The sequence below is a fragment of the Pantherophis guttatus genome, chromosome 15, assembly GCF_059756535.1.
Source record: "Pantherophis guttatus breed Tessera chromosome 15, ASM5975653v1, whole genome shotgun sequence".
In the NCBI taxonomy this organism is placed as follows: domain Eukaryota; kingdom Metazoa; phylum Chordata; class Lepidosauria; order Squamata; family Colubridae; genus Pantherophis; species Pantherophis guttatus.
Genome location: NC_142077.1, coordinates 10903605 through 10919930, shown reverse-complemented (window position 1 = coordinate 10919930; position 16326 = coordinate 10903605). Strand labels below are relative to the sequence as shown.

The following is a 16326-nucleotide window of genomic DNA, read 5'->3' as shown; positions in this document are numbered from 1 at the left end:
CACACAAAAGGGTGGGCGGAGGGGCTCCTGTGCACACATACACAACACACAACGACGAAGGACGCTTTGCCAGTTTTATTGCCTTTCCCAAAACGGCACCTTTCCCTGCGGTTCCCCCGAAGAAGATACAAAATCAAGGTTTGCTTGGAGGCCTGGTGGTGGTGGTGGTGGTGGATGGCGGCTGCCCCCTCCCCAAAGGGGCAGCCGGCAAGTCCATGGGTCTCCAGGGTGCCCATCTCCTCCACGCACGGAGAGGAAGGCGAGGTGTCTCCGCTGCTCTGCCGCAGAAAAGTTCAGGACCCATCACTGCTCCTGTGGAGGAAATGCAACCCATGTTACACCTGCGAAGAACCCCCCCTAAAACAGCGTTACTTTGTGACGGGGTAGAGGGTCTCCAGAGGTGGTTTCCCTCGAGCCAAGATCAGGGGTGGGCTTCAAAAATTTTAGCAAGAGGTTCTCTGCCTGGTTGCTGGGTGGGCGTGCCCTAGTCAGCCTCCTGCACCATGGGAGGGGGGGCGTTTTTGCCCTCCCCAGGTTCTAGAGGCTTTGCTCAAACCTCTGAGAGGGTGAAAACGGCCTCCCCAGGCTCCGGAGGCCCTCCGGAGGCCCCAAACATCCGGTAGGCCTGTTTTTTGGCCTCCCCAGGCTCCGGAGGCCCCAAACATCCGGTAGGCCTGTTTTTTGGCCTCCCCAGGCTCCGGAGACCCTCTGGAGGCCCCAAACGTCCGGTAGGCCTGTTTTTCGCCCTCCGGAAGGGTGAAAACGGCCTCTCTAGGCTCTGGAAGGTCCATTTCTGGCCTTACCAAACTTACAGTAGTCCCATTTTCCACCCTCTGCGAACCTCCATGTGCGCTCTGCACTTACCTGCACCCAAAATGGGCCGTGTGGGGACTCCTGGGAGGGGCAGGGGTGGGGCAGGCGGGGCCAGCCAGGAGTAGGATTTGGAGGTTCTCCGAACTGCACAGAATCTTAGCTAGAGGTTCTCTCAAACCCCTGCGAACCCCCAATAGCCCAGCCCTGGCCAAGACCCATTCCTGCCTCTTGGGGGGAAAATAAACAGGACGAGGCGAGTTGAAAGCAGAGCCGATCAGTTCCTGGGCCCAGCACCTTGTTTACAAAGCCTCACACCCCTCCCTCCCCAAATCCCAGGCAGGGGGCGAACGCTCTCCCCCACCCCCTTCCCATCTTCCCTACTCAGCTGCCCCACAGATGTCTCGGGATGCCAGAAGGGAAAGCACAGAGCAGGGAAAGGTCCCTCCAGGGGGCAGGGAGAGAAGAATTAATTAGGGGCAGACAGGCGAGGAACAATGAAGCCGAGGTGGCGAGAGAGAGAGGGAAGGATTGGATCAATAAGAGGGGAAAGCCAGGCTAAGGGGAGGAAGGGAGGGAAGGGCCCCCCCCACCGAAGCCATTTCTAAGTTTCCAGACTGCAGACCTCCCACTTCCACTCCCGAGTTTGCATCTTTTATCTCCAAATCCCGCTCAGCAGACAATAGAAACCAGCTGCTTTTTTTCTCCTGACGACAAATTCAGAGGAATACATGGAACAGATGGGGGGGGTGCTGTTATCCCTGGGGGTTGAGGGGCTTAGTTGGATTTATTCGGGGCCTCCAGCTTCACTCCCGTTTTCTCCTCTCCCGTTGCAGGTAATCTCGGGTGACGGAGTTTATAAAGGCATCGGGAGACACGCAGGGATTCCCCAGGTGGGCATCGCCGGAGGACTGCGTTAAAAAGGGTCCGGCGGGCGGCCTCCGTTTCCAAGGATTCGCCGAGAGGCCTCTTGAGCCAGGTGGCCGTCCTCTGACTCACCTTGATGAATCTCCCGTGGAGAAGGTAAGGAGCCTGGAAGTCGTGTTGGCAGTTTGAATACGCCATGCCTAGACCCATCCCCGAGCCGAAAGCCAGCGGCCAGGTCTTTCCTGCAAGGAAAAGGAAACCGTAGGGAATACGGGCCGCCCAAAAGGCTGTTTCGCCCCGCGGGCCACAGTCAAAAGTCCTAGAAGGACAAAGGGGATGACAGAAAGAGAGAGAGGGAGACAGACATATACAGAGAGAGGGAGGGAGGGGGAGGGAGAGAGAGAGCGAGGGAGAGAGAGGAGAGAGGAAGAGAAGGAGGAGAGAGACAAATACAGAGACGGAGTGAGAGAGAGAGGAGAGAGATACAGAGAGAGAGGTAGGGAGAGAGAGGAGCGAGGGAGAGAAAGGAGAGAGACATATACAGAGAGAGGGAGAGAGAGCGGGGGAGAGGAGAGAGGGAGAGAAGGAGGAGAGAGACAGATACAGAGAGAGGGAGCGAGGGAGAGAAAGAGGAGAGAGACATATACAGAGAGAGGGAGGGAGGGAGAGAGGAGAGAAAGGAGAGAGACATATACAGAGAGAGGGAGGGGGAGAGAAGGGTGAGACATAGAGATACAATGAGAGAGAGAGAGGGAAAGAGGGAGAGAGAGAGAGAGAGAGAGAGAGAGAGAGAGAGAGAGAGAGAGAGAGAGAGAGAGAGAGAGAGAGAGAGAGAGAGACCAGCAAGGCAAAATCAGGAAGTCTTAATCGGAGGTGCGTTGAGGTGCCTCACTCTCTTGGCCTTGACACACAGTGTGAGAAGTGTTAATGCCACTTTATAAGGTCTTGGTAAGAGCACACCTGGAATACCGCATCCGAAGAGCAACTAAGACGATTAAGGGCCTGGAGACTAAAACATGAATAACGGTTGCAAGAACTGGGTACGTTTAGTCTAGAGAAAAGAAGGACTAGGGGTGACAGGATAGCAGTCTTCCAATATCTCAGGGGCTGCCACAAAGAAGAGGGGGGTCAAATTATTCTCCAAAGCACCAGAGGGCAGGACAAGAAACAATGGGAGGAAACTAATCAAGGAGAGAAGCAACCTGGAATTAAGGAGAAACTTCCTAATGGCGAGGACAATTAACCAGTGGAACAGCTTGCCACCAGAAGTGGTGGGTGCTTCATCCCTGGAGGCTTTTAAGAAGAGACTGGACAGCCACTTATCTGAAATGGTACACACTCTCCTGCGTCAGCAAGGGGTTGGACTAGAAGACCTCCAAGGTCCCTTCCAACTCTTGGTTATTCTGTTATCTTTCTCACCATATTTTGCTCATTTTTAATATTAGCCTTCCCCGTTTGAGATTCAGGGCTTGGTTTTTTCTAAAATAAAACATCGAAATTGTGTTAGCTGCCCTGGGTATGTGCTAGGGTAGAAGGCCAGGTGTTTATCCAAGCTTTTGCCAGTCTTCTAAGCGCTTGGCAATAACCGTGTGCCGCTAACCAGTGAAGCCGAAGCATTTCCTTGCACTTTTTTCACATTAAACCATCCAAGGCACACCAAGCGCCTGGAGCGAGATACGCGCCCAGTTTCTCTTCTCCACAAAAACCGCCTCTACTTTCTCACCAGATTCCCTCCTCACCGTAGGCGACGCCAATCTTGCAAGCCTAAACAAAGGGTTGAGGGTGAAGCCGGGGAGATGCAAGCCCAGCCTGAACATGGCTGATTGTCAGCCTTGAAATGGCGGTGAGGATCTCTGGGTGGATCCCTGAAAAGAAAGAAGGGCGCCGAGGGTGCCCGTATCACCAAGGGGGGGCAAAGGTGATACGTGCTGACCGGGGGTGCTATTCAGCAGGTTCTGACGAACCGGTAGCGGAAATTTTGAGCAGTTCGGAGAACCGGCAAATACCACCTCTGGTTGGCCCCAGGAGTGGGGTGGGAATGGGGATTTTGCAATATCTTTCCACCCAGGAGTGGGGTGGGAATGGGGATTTTGCAATATCCTTCCCCCCAGGAGTGGGGTGGGAATGGGGATTTTGCAATATCCTTCCCCTGGAGTGGGGAGGGAATGGGGATTTTAAAGTATCCTTCCCCTGGAGTGGGGTGGGAATGGGGATTTTGCAGTATCCGTTCCCTGGAGTGGGATGGGAATGGAGATTTTGCAATATCCGTTCCCTGGAGTGGGACGGGAATGGAGATTTTGCAATATCCGTTCCCTGGAGTGGGATGGAAATGGAGATTTTGAAGTATCCTTCCCTGGAGTGAGATGGGAATGGACATTTTGCAATATCCTTCCCCTGGAGTGGGGAGGGAATGGAAGATTATGCAATATCCGTTCCCTGGAGTGGGATGGAAATGGAGATTTTGAAGTATCCTTCCCTGGAGTGGGGTGGGAATGAGGATTTTGCAATATCCTTCCCCTGGAGTGGGGAGGGAATGGAGAATTTATAGTATCCTTCCCCTGCCACGCCCACCAAGCCACACCACACCCACCAAGCCCTGCCCACAGAACCGGTAGTAAAAAAAAATTTGAATTCCACCACTGGTCCCTACCCTCGCCCAGCCTTACGTGCTGGTCCGAGGGCTGGGAAGAAAAGCAGATGAAATGCGGAAGGAAAAAAAAAGCAGGAGGAAGAGGCTGGAGAACCCGACCCTCACTCACTTTTGAAGAAGATGACGGAGAAGACCACGCCTAGGCCAAATCCAGCACCTGAAAGGAAGCAGAAGGAAGAGTTAAAGGCCAGCCTTGCTGGCTTCCCACCAGCCTTAATCGGTGTGTGTGTGTGTGTGTGTGTGTGTGTGTGTGTGTGTGTGTGTGTGTGTGTCAAGGCGGTGGGTCAGACATCAAAGGAAGGTCCTTTGTGCCCCCTTCCCCAACTTTCACCCAAGACCTCCCCCCTCCCCAAGATGCTTTCGCACACCGACAGGACGTGAATCAGTTACGGGAGGGATGCCAGCAAGCCTCAAAAAGTTTCAACGCTCCATCCAGGAAGGTGTTCCCTGTTCAAGGATGTCCAACTGCTCCCCCTTCTGGGACAGGGACAGTGGCTGGAGGCAGAGAGCCCCCCCCAGCTCCCCAAAAATTTGGTGATGCAAAATTCCCCCCCCTCCCCCGTTTTAGATTTCCTTTGGGCTTATTTTCCTGGCAACGTTACGAAGTTGAAAGGCTGGCCTGAAACAGCCGCGGGTCAGTTTGAGCGAGTGCTGACCCTCCGCTCCCCCCCAAAGGAGGAGAAAAGGGAGGCCTGAAGCTGCAGAGAGCGGCGTGGCTCTCTGCCTACGCTCAGGGGCTCTCCATGCGCCTGATCGGAGCAGCGCAAATGGGTATCGGCTGACGGAGGAAATAGCGTTCACGTGCGAACAGGCACCTGGGCGGCCTGTTTGCGACCGGTCGAGATGGCGACGAAACAATCAAAAATCTTTCACAGTTCTCGGGTTGTTTCCAGATGGGTTGGATTGCAAGGTCCCCTGGGGCCTGGTTGGGAAGGATGGGAGTTGTGGTCGTAAACATCTGGCTGGCGAAAAGGAGGTGGTCAGAAACGAGAGAAAAAGCCGACGGTCGGAGGAGCTGGCGCTCGGCAGACGTGAGCACCAGTGGTGGGTTGATTTATTTATTTATTTATTTATTAGTCAAATTTCTATACTGCCCTACTCCCGGAGGACTCAGGGCGGTGAACAGCCAAGATAAAATACAGATAATACAAATATTAAAAGTCCCTTAAAATTATTAAATATTTTGGCCGAAACACAGATTAAAACACCCAATTTATAAAATCAAACGAGTTAAAAATTTAAAAGAGGAGAGTTAGGCCAGGTTGCTCCCGGTTCGGGTGAATCTGTAGCGGCAGAGGTGGGAGGCTCTGCTCACCCACCCAGACGTCATCAAAAACGCCTTGGTTTTGAACCGAGAAACAGCTCGCGAGCCGCCCGGAATGGTTTAAGACGGGTGGGCCTATGATAAATATTCCTTTCTTTTTCGTTCAGCCGCGACTGATTAAAAAAAAAGGAAACGGGTTTTATAAAGGCATCACCTCCAAACCCCCCGAGGGTCAGGGCTTGGAAATCCCAGCGAGGGCATCTGAAAAGAAGCCCAGTGCTGGGAAGGCTGGGCTACGGAGTCCTTTCTGTAACACAACCTTTGGGTGACCTTTCAGATTTCTAATAAATTTTGAACGAGCGGGTGAGAAGGAAATAGGGGAGGAATTTGCCGCGTTTGGGTTTGATGGAAGGGAAAAGAAGATGGAAAAAAAAATATTTCGGATGACGTGGAGGATAAATGGAAAATAGGACAGGAACCCCCACGACGTGTCCAGCGGTGGGTTTCACACTACGTTACTACCTGTTTGCTGCGCGCACGCCCGGTTTGCATGCGCACGTGTCTCCCACGCACGCACCTGGCCTCGAAAACATGCCTAAATAGGATGGCATAGGGGTGGGCAGGTGGGCGGGCTCACCCGTGATTCTGCTATCAGTTCAGGCGAACCGGTCTGAACCGGCTGAAAAATCACCTCTGGACATGTCACACCTGTTATGTTTACCTCTGTCCCTGTTCCTAGTTTAGTTTTGACCTGTGATTCTCCTATCTTAACTTCCTTGGAATTTAACTTCCTATCTCCTCTTCCTTGGAGAAGAGAAAAAAAACAACAACAGAGCAAGCGAGTTAGGAACGGCAAAAAAAAAAAAAAAAAAAATTCCCCAGGCAGCCGATGGGATTCGGTGCTGAAGCCAAGGAAGCCAAGGTGTTATTAGCTAGTTTTAGAAAATACACTTTCCCAAATTTTGGCCACGACTGTAGCTGAAATGATGATCAGTGTTTTTTTTTAGGGCAGAAAAAGCCCACTTAAAACCTCGCAGGAAATCTTACGTTCACGTCTCTGTATCTTATCTCTCTCCGTATCTATACCAAACGGACAAAAGGCACTGAAAAGAGTGACCGATGACAGTTTTTCACACTTACGACGGTAGTCCTCGACTTACAACTATAACGGAGCCCAACCTACCCGTGGCTGAGCCAGACATTTATGAAGCGACATTTGCTCCGTTTTATGACCGTTCCTTGCCACAGGCGTGAAGCACCGTGCTCGTTAAATCAGTCACACGGTGGGGAAGAGAATCCGGCTTCCCCACTAACTTTGCTTATAAGTTGGTCGCAAAAGAGGATCGTGGGAGACCATCGGAACACCGAGACCGTCATAAATATGAGTCAGCCGCCAAGTGTCCGAAATTTTGATCATGTGACCACGGGGAGGCTGCAATGGTTGTTAAGTGTGAAAAGAATGGTCCCAACTCCAAGTCACTTTTTACACTGCCGTTGTAACTTCAAACGGTCACTAAATGAACTGTGGTACGTCCAGGACTACCTGTACATGGTTTAATCTTGAATAAATGAATAGAATAGAATAGAATAGAATAGAATAGAATAGAACAGAATAGAAAATACAGAATGGAATGGAATAGAAAATACAGAATGGAATGGAATGGAATAGAAAATACAGAATGGAATGGAATAGAAAATACGGAATGGAATGGAATGGAATGGAATGGAATGGAATAGAATAGAATAGGATAGGATAACAGAGTTGGAAGGGATCTTGGAAGTCTTCTATCCAACCTACTCTGACTAGGTGGCTCAGTGGCTAAGACGCTGAGCTTGTCGATCAGAAAGGTCGGCAGTTCGGTGGTTCGAATCCCTAGTACAGGTCTCCTGTGTGAGCAAGGGGGTTGGGCTAGATGACCTCCGAGGTCCCTTCCAACTCTGTTAAACTGTTAAACCCTCTGCTGAAGGAGGAGACTCCATCCCCTTTCAGATAAGGGACTGTCCAGTCTCTTCTTAAAAACCTCCAGGGATGGAGCGCCCACGATTTCTGGTGGCAAGCTGTTCCACTGGTGAATTGTTCCGTTCGGAAGTTTCTCCTGAGTTCTAGGCTGCTTCTCTCTTCGATCAGTTTCCAACCGTTGCTTCTCGTCCTGCCTTCAGGGGCTTTGGGAGAATAATTTGACCCCCCTGCCTCTTTGTGGCAGCTCCTCAAATACTGGACTCCTGTTACGTCGTCCCTATTTCTTCTTCTCTTTAGACTAGCCAACTCTTAGTCCTGTCTGTAATGCTAATTGCGAACTGAGTGCGCTTTATTGGGAAAGGATTTCTCCACGGATTCCCGATCAATGAGCAAAAGCTTGCGGTTAAAACAGCAGTCTGGGAAGCTTTCCGACGCCCGGTTTAAGAACTGAGAAGTTCCTATTTTTCCCTGGATTACTCCAGGCCCAGCTGCGAGCACCGAAGGGCGACACCTTCGTCTTGAATGCAAATTAAATTGAATCATGCATGTTTCTGTAAGGCGTTGACAGCCTTGAGAAGGAGGAGGAGGAGGAGGAGTGGCCCCTGGCCAAGAAAGGTGAGATAAAACTGGCAACCGTCAAAAGGGGACGTTGCCCAATCCTGGGTTGACATTCACACAGGCAGGACTGTGCAGGTGGATTGCAAGACAGCAGAAATCGAGGGGCGTTGGGTTCTTTGGCCTCCTTCTCCCTGTCGTTGGAAACGAGGCTGGGGGGGGGGGGCTTTAATGCCCTTGTAGCGGAGACATCACCCTGCCAAACAAAAGAGCGTATAGTCAAGGCGATGGTGTTCCCAGTTGCAATGGATGGCTGTGAAAGTTGGACCATAAGGAAGGCTGAGAAGGCCAAAGAATGGAGGCCTTTGAACTCTGGTGCTGGAGAAGACTCCTGCGAGTCCCTTGGACTGCAAGGCCATCCAACCAGTCGGTCCTAGAGGAGATCAACCCTGACTGCTCTTTAGAAGGCCAAGATCCTGAAGAGGAAAGTCAAATCCTTTGGCCACCGAATGAGAAGGAAGGACTTCCTGGAGAAGAGAGCCGAATGCTGGGAACGATGGAGGGCAAAAGAAGAAAGGGACGGCAGAGAACGAGGTGGCTAGATGGAGTCACCGAAGCAGTCGGCGTGAGCTTCAATGGCCTCTAGAGAATGTTGTCCATGGGGTTGCGATGGGTCGGACACGACTTCGCAACTAACAATTACAAAAACCCCAATATCACAAGGACTCTACGCCAGGATAAAGCTCTTCTTTGGAGCTTGGGGGCGGTGGGGGCACAGAAAAGGGACCCACGCGACTGAACGGGGAAAAAAACACGGCTCTTGTGAAACTTTAAAAGGATAACTTTTTCCCACTTCCGGCCCGAATATCTCGATTCCAACAATCAACTCGGTATTTGTTTTGTGGAGTCAGCAAATGGCGGCGCCCGATATTCTCAAGACTCTCTGGGAAAGCTAAGGAGGGCTTAAGAAATTACCCGTCAAGTAGGGCGACGCTGGTTTATGCTGAGCTCTGCAACTTGCACCCCTGGCACCGCGCGGGCATGCATTAATTCCGGGTGCAGCTGAAATCAGCATATCGGCTCCCGCTTGCGCTCCGGGCCCAGAAAAAAAAAACAAAAAACCCTTTTGTGCTTTAAACACGATGATGCCAGGTCAAATCAAGCGGGCGCTGAGAAATTCCTGCCGGGCACCTTGGGCGGGGAAAAAAAGGCAAAGCGCGCTGGTTACGCAATGGGGAAATCTGCGCTTCAAAACAAGCCTCGGGATTTCAGCAGCCCGGTTTAGACGAGGACACGCTAAGGATCGGCAGGTTACGCCAGGTTAAACGATGGGGTTCCCTCGCCAAGAATTGCCTATTGAGACCAATTATTCATGTCTCCCGTAGGCTTACTGGATCGCGCAGGAGATAATTTCTCCCCGTCTGCTTAAGGCAAGAGTCTTCTGACTCATGAGAAGTTGCTTGGGGGAGCAGGGGGGGGGGCACAAGTGGCATCCAGGGGTATTGCTCTCCCCTGGCATCTACCAACTCCTTGTCCAATCTCACTTCCTGGAGTTATTTAAAAAAAAACAAAAACAAAACCATCTTCACGGAAACCAAGCGCCTGGCAAAGTTATCCCTGTTGGCGTTTGATGTGCCCACCTGTCTGGGGGAAAGGTCAAAGGTCAGGAAGAAGGGTTAGGTGAGCCTTGGCACCTGAGGCCGGGGGGGGGGCGAGAAAGGCAGTGGCAGAGGATGGTGAGTAGCATTTTGAGAATCTGGAGCTTGCTAATAGAAGGGCTGAAAACGGACCTCCAGCGTGTTTTCAAATGGTAACATCTGCCTAGTCGTCTCTCCCCCCCCCCAAAATCAGGGAACCCCGTTTCCTCAGCTCCCTGCTCGCCTACGTCAAGCTTGTTCTCACCCAGCTTGCCTGCTCCTTCTCCACCTGTTCACTTAATGTCTAAATTATTACCTGCACAGGAGAGAGCAGACAAATTGTAATTACCCTGCATCAATCAGATATTAAGTTATTTGCAATTCAAAGCAGCCATCGTGTCTCCCCCCCCCTCCCGCACATTGCAGATAAACAAGTTTTATAATACGAAACTTGAAACTGTGGGAAATAGGTGTTGGCTCGCAGATAGACGTTTTGCAGTCCGTGCCAACTCGAGACGCCGGTGTGTGTGTGTTGGTGTGTGTGTGCCGGGAGCATCTTAGGCAATTTCCTTCCAATGAATTTTGTGCCCAACCCATCTCCTGGTTCGTGGCCAGTGAGGGGTAAGGGGTGTGTGTGTGTGTGTGTGTGAGATGCATAGGGAGTCAAAGAGAGGCACTCGTTGGGCTGGGTGGGCATCTCTGGGGCACAAGGTTTCGTGAACATTTCAGGCAGGAACATAACTGCTTGGAGGTTTGCGGTAGAGGTCCTGGAAGGAAGGGAAATTTTCAGGTTGGGATTTAAACTTTATAAAAGGAGAATGCAGGTTAAGAAACCAAAAGAAGAGAGGTGGATGTGGGTCAGGAATAAGATTTTGCCTGTTAAATTTTCAGAACAGCTCATCATTTGGAGAGGCGGGGGGGCAAGCGTCAATATTTCAGCCCTTCGTAGTTCCTTTCTCTATTTTCCTCTAGGTCCCGATTAAAATTTTTCCGTGTGGCTTTCAAAAGTTCCCACTAAGAAAGTAGTTAAGCTAAATAGCAATGGAACTGAGAGTTATATACCGCTTCACGGTGCTTTTACAGCCCTAAGCGGTTTACAGAGCCAGCAAATGCCCCCCCGCCCCCCCCAACAATCTGGATCCTCATTTGACCCGATCTCGGAAGGATGGAAGCCTGAGTCAACCTTGAGCCCGTCAGGATCGAGCTGCCAGCAGTGGGCAAGAGCCAGCCTGCAATGCTGCGTTCTAACCACTGCGCCAGCACAGCTCTTTAAATGCCGGGCACTGAAGGTTATTCCCCTGAGCATCGTGGCTCCTTTAGTTACTCGAGCCAGCCCACTGCCAACACGTGGGAGAGAGAGTTGCCACACCCGTTATCAGGTTTGCCACGTTTTGCCTCTGCTAGGAGGACTCATCTAGGTGGGTTTTAAGGGTGACGCAGCTGTGGTCCTATAGATATGTCTGTACATCTTCAGCCTCAGCCTCAATCCTTGGCCCTGCTTGGTTCAGGCTGAAGTGTTAAACTGTTAACACGGTAAACTGTTTCAACTCCTACCCTCAAAACGACGCTACAGGGCACTGCACACCAGAACAACTAGACACAAGAACAGTTTTTTTCCCCCAAACGCCATCACTCTGCTAAACAAATCATTCCCTCAACGCTGTCAAACTATTTACTAAATCTGCACTACTATTCATCTTCTCATCGTTCCCATCACCCATCTCCTCCCACTTACGACTGCATGACTGTAACCTTGTTGCTGGTATCCTTACGATTTATATTGACTATTTCCTAACATGATTTGATTGCTTATTTCTGCCCAGGGTGGATTTGATTTAAATCACAATTTAAATCATGATTTAAATCACTAGTAAAAAGGCTTGATTTAAATCAACTCGATTTAAATCATAATTTTTAAAGAGCAACTGTCATCTCTGCTACTCCTTTGACCCGCTGTTGACTCACCGATAGTCCCAGTGTTGCAGAATATACAGCCTCATGCTACGTAACTAAGCTCCATTTCATGCTGAATAAACTAAATTATTTATGTATCTTAAATAGAAAACTATCTTACGATAGATTTTTACCCCAAAAGTTTATTAAAATAAATTCGATAAAAATAAAAAAAATCCGATTTAAATCAAAAAAATCTGATTTAAATTTTAAAAAATCTGATTTTTTTGATTTTTTTTTAAAAAAACATTGATTTTTATCCACCCTGTTTCTACCCTATGACTATCATTAAGTGTTCCACCTTATAATTCTTGATGAATATATCTTTTCTTTTATGTACACTGAGAGCATCTGCACCAAAGACAAATTCCTTGTGTGTCCAATCACACTTGGCCAATAAAGAATTCTATTCTATTCTATTCTATTCTATTCTATTCTTTCATTCCACTATTCTATTCTATTCTGTACTTTCTATTCTATATTATTCTATTCTATTCTATTCTTCATTCCACTATATTCTGTACTTTCTATTCTATTCTATTCTTCATTCCTCTATTCTATTCTATTCTATTCTATTCTATTCTTCATTCCTCTATTCTATTCTATTCTATTCTATTCTATTCTATTCTTCATTCCTCTATTCTATTCTATTCTATTCTATTCTATTCTATTCTATTCTATTCTATTCTATTCTATTCTATTCTATTCTTCATTCCTCTATTCTGTTCTGTTCTGTTCTGTTCTGTTCTGTTCTGTTCTGTTCTATTCTATTCTATTCTATTCTATTCTATTCTATTCTTCATTCCTCTATTCTATTCTATTCTATTCTATTCTATTCTATTCTATTCTATTCTATTCCACTCTACTTTACTCTATTCTACTCTTCATTCCACTATTCTATTCTATTCTATTCTATTCTATTCTATTCTATTCTATTCTATTCTATTCTATTCTATTCTATTCTTCATCCCTCTATTCTATTCTATTCTATTCTATTCTATTCTATTCTATTCTATTCTATTCTATTCTATTCTTATTCTATTCTTCATTCCTCTATTCTATTCTATTCTATTCTATTCTATTCTATTCTATTCTATTCTATTCTATTCTATTCTATTCTTCATTCCTCTATTCTATTCTATTCTATTCTATTCTATTCTATTCTATTCTATTCTATTCATAATAAAGTAGAATTAGCTCAATTAGCTCAAGTGATCTGGAGCTTCAACAGAGCTTCAGAATGTTTTTTAAGTGGAGCGTGAAACAGGAGATACGCACCGTCTCTGGAGCACTTCAGGTTTTTACATGCAATTAAAAGACATTTGGCAGAAAGGTATCATTAAAATAAATGGGCCGTTCCCTACTAGACAATTCTGCCTTCTACAGGGAAGTCCTTGATTTACCTTTTGTTTAGTGGCCGTTCAAAGTTACAACGGCACTTGAAAAAAAGTGACAGGATCGTTTTCCGCACTTACGATTACTGCAGCATCGCCCCCCACCATCGTCACCTGATCAAAATTTAGACTCTTGGCAACTGACTCCTATTTATGACGGTCGCGGAGTCCCAGGGTTTCACCTTTTTTTTTTTTTTGCGACCTTCTGACAAGCAAAATCAACAGGGAAGCCAGATTCACTTAATGACCACATGACCCCCCTTATATAACTGCAGAGAGTCACTTAACTGCTGTGGCAAGAGAAGGTCATAAAATGGGCAAAACCCACAACTGTCTCGCTTAGCAACAGAAATTTGGGCCTCAACTGCGGTCGTAAGCCGAGGACCACCTGTAACTGTTGGGGCAACCAAACTGCAAGCCCTTTAAACACTGTGATAGATTTCATGCTTTTTCTATGGCAAGCATATTCATATGTCAACAAGCCCTAATAATCTAAACATTGGCTTTGGACCTGTCTGTCTGTCTGTCTCTGAGCCCAACTCACCCTCACAGGGTTGTTGTTAATAATAATAATAATAATAATAATAATAATAATAATAATAATAATAATAATAATAATAATAATAATAATAATAATAATAATTTTATTTCTATACCGCCCTTCTCCCGAAGGACTCAGGGCGGTTGTACAGCCTATTTAAAAACACAGCCAAAACAGCAATTAAAATTTAAAATAATTAAATAAATTTGGCTCAGATTTAAAACCCCCCAAAATTTAAATACCCCAATTTAAAACTATTATGACAAAGTGAAAACGAACAAGTCAAGATCCCGTTCGGATCCAAAGAGACAGATGCCTGGCCCGCAACACGCCTGACATCACTATTGTGGAAAAGAAAAAAAAGTTTGGTTCATTGATATTGCAATACCAAGTGATGCACGAATTGAAGAGAAATAACTAGAAAAAAAAATCGAACTACCCCGATCGCAGTGCAAATTGAAGTTGTGGAGGAAGAAATATAAGATACATCAACAAATTGCAGCTTCCTGCAATAACACCAGTGGAACTACAAAAAACTGTGCTACTCTAAACATTGTACGTCTTAAGAAGGTACTTGGTTGATCCCTAGGACACTGGCGGCAACCTGTATCAACCATTAGCACCAGTCAATGGTATTTGTGATGCATTTTTAAATGTTCAGTTGACTGAGTTTCATATTTAATAGATAAAGGAGATAATAATAATGTAATAATGTCGTACATCTTAAGAAGCTACTTGGTTGATACCTAGGTCGCTGGCAGCAACCCGTATCAACCATTAGCACCAGTCAATGGTATTTGTGATGCATTTTTAAATGTTCAGAGTTCCATGTTTAATGGATAATAATTATTAATAATATAATTATTAAGAAGGTAATTGGTTGATACCTAGGACGCTGGTGGCAACCCGTATCAACCATTAGCACCAGTCAATGGTATTTGTGATGCATTTTTAAATGTTCAGGGTTCCATGTTTAATGGATAATAATAATTATTAATAATATAACTATTAAGAAGGTACTTGGTTGATACCTAGGGCGCTGGCGGCAACCCGTATCAACCATTAGCACCAGTCAATGGTATTTGTGATGCATTTTTAAATGTTCAGTTGACTGAGTTTCATGTTTAATGAATAAAGTAAATAATAATCATAATAATGATAATAATAATATCATCATCATCATCTCTTCAGAAGATACCCCAATTTGAAAGGCAGACTGCTGCTATTTTTTGTGCTCACACACGTTTTAAAAAATATTGTAGCATATCAGTAAGTCTATTTTTAGCGAAGGGGGAGGGGGGTGAGGCTAAAAGGGCTTTTTTGGGGGGTGGGGGAAGGCGTGCCACGAAGTGCAAGTGAACCCTGCTCTGTCTGGATGCAGTCCCACATGGAGGAAAGGGGCAGAAAGCTTTGCAAGGGCTCAGTCTGGGGATCCCCCCCCACTCCCAGAAGGAGAGGCTGACCAGCACCCCCCCCCATTTCCCAGGTGAGAAGCCCATCCTGGGCAGCCTCTGGGGGGGGGGCTTGCAAAATGGCTTTTGCCAAGTGGGGTGCAGCCGTAATCCTCTCCCCCCCAACACCCCCATTCCAGGGCTTTTGCAAAGGGGCTTGCAGCTTTTTTTATTATTATTATTTAAAATGCATTTTTTAAAAGCATGCAATGCAAGCCAAGAGGAGGGGGGGGCTTGGCTGAGGCTGCCCCATTGCAAAACCAGGGAGAAAAGGGGTCAGCCCCGGTTCCTCTCAAAGGCCAGGTCTCCCCCCCCACCCGCTGCCCCTTCCCCGCGGAACGCAGCCCCCCTCAACCTGCCCCCTCACCCAGCTTGACGGCGGAGTCAGCCAGACAACGGTCCCATTTCCTCCCTAGATCACCCTCCGACGCCATCTTGGCAGCTACCCGCCTCCGCTGTCAGTCAACCTTCTTCCCGGGACTTCTCGCGAGAGCTGCCTTTGCTCCGCCGCAAACCCAGCCGCTCTCGCGAGAACTTGAAAAGATGAGGGGGCGGGATATATATATAATTTAAAGAGGCTGCTTTTTTTGGTTTTATTTTTCTCCGCCTGTTGCCAAGGGCAACCAAGGGTAACCCTGGCAACCTGGTGCCGATTTTGACCTTGGGCAAAGTAGGCCCGAAAAGCCAACAGGACCGGCCTAATACGGGGGAAATCCATTGGCATCCCCCTCTTTGCCGGGGGTGCAAGCCGTCCTTGACCTTTTGATTTGCTATTTTATTGATTATATTTATATTATATCATTTATATTATTTATATTCATATTCTATATTTTCCTGATTTTAGTGGCGACATTATGATATGTGAGAAAGATATGGGAATAAGTTCCGCCCAGATTGGTTTCCTGCCTTTTGGGTCAGTGTTTTAACTGGGTGGACTTCAACTCCCAGAATTCCCTTAGCCGGTATTAATTCTGGGAGTTGAAATCTATAGGCCCTGGCTGGGGGAATTCTGGGAGTTGAAGTCCACCCAGCTTAATGTGGCTGAGGTTGGGACACACGCTCTGCGTGTTGAATACCCATCTTCCCAGTGGTGAAATCCAATTTTTTTTTACTACCGGTTTTGTGGGCATGGCATGGTGGGCGTGGCGTGGCTTGGTGGGTGTGGCAGGGGAAAGATACTGCAAAATTTCCATTCCCACTGCATTCCAGGGGAAGGATACTGCAAAATCCCCATTCCCTCCCCA

General features: G+C 47.5%; 2 protein-coding genes across 5 annotated transcripts in view; one reads left to right on the top strand and one right to left on the bottom strand.

The window, feature by feature from the left end:
* Positions 1-1851, top strand: part of TMCO4 (transmembrane and coiled-coil domains 4) — an 80133-nt gene extending 78282 nt beyond the window's left edge. For 3 of the 4 annotated variants that reach the window (XM_087879123.1, XM_087879122.1, XM_087879124.1), the window contains one exon: positions 1647-1851. In XM_087879123.1, coding sequence (XP_087735249.1) covers positions 1647-1730 — 84 coding nt within the window. In that variant the 3' untranslated portion in view covers positions 1731-1851. The remainder of the gene's footprint in view (positions 1-1646) is intronic. The other variant, XR_009620826.2, reaches the window with a different exon arrangement.
* Positions 61-15596, bottom strand: MICOS10 (mitochondrial contact site and cristae organizing system subunit 10). The gene is made up of 4 exons (XM_060685282.2): positions 15450-15596; positions 4437-4484; positions 1810-1919; positions 61-312 (listed from the first exon to the last, which is right to left on the bottom strand). Exons 1-4 carry the CDS (start codon positions 15514-15516, stop codon positions 304-306), a joined length of 234 nt encoding a protein of 77 aa, XP_060541265.2. The 5' UTR covers positions 15517-15596; the 3' UTR covers positions 61-303.
* Between the last annotated feature and the right edge of the window lie 730 nt (positions 15597-16326).

Coding starts and splice junctions, on each gene's coding strand:
- MICOS10 (XM_060685282.2), bottom strand. CDS start 15,516: ATGGCGTCGGAGGGTGATCTAGGGAGGAAATGGGACCGTTGTCTGGCT. Junction 4,485..15,449: donor TGACTCCGCCGTCAAGCTGG/GTGAGGGGGCAG, acceptor GCTTCCTTTCAG/GTGCTGGATTTGGCCTAGGC. Junction 1,920..4,436: donor CTCCGTCATCTTCTTCAAAA/GTGAGTGAGGGT, acceptor TTTTCCTTGCAG/GAAAGACCTGGCCGCTGGCT.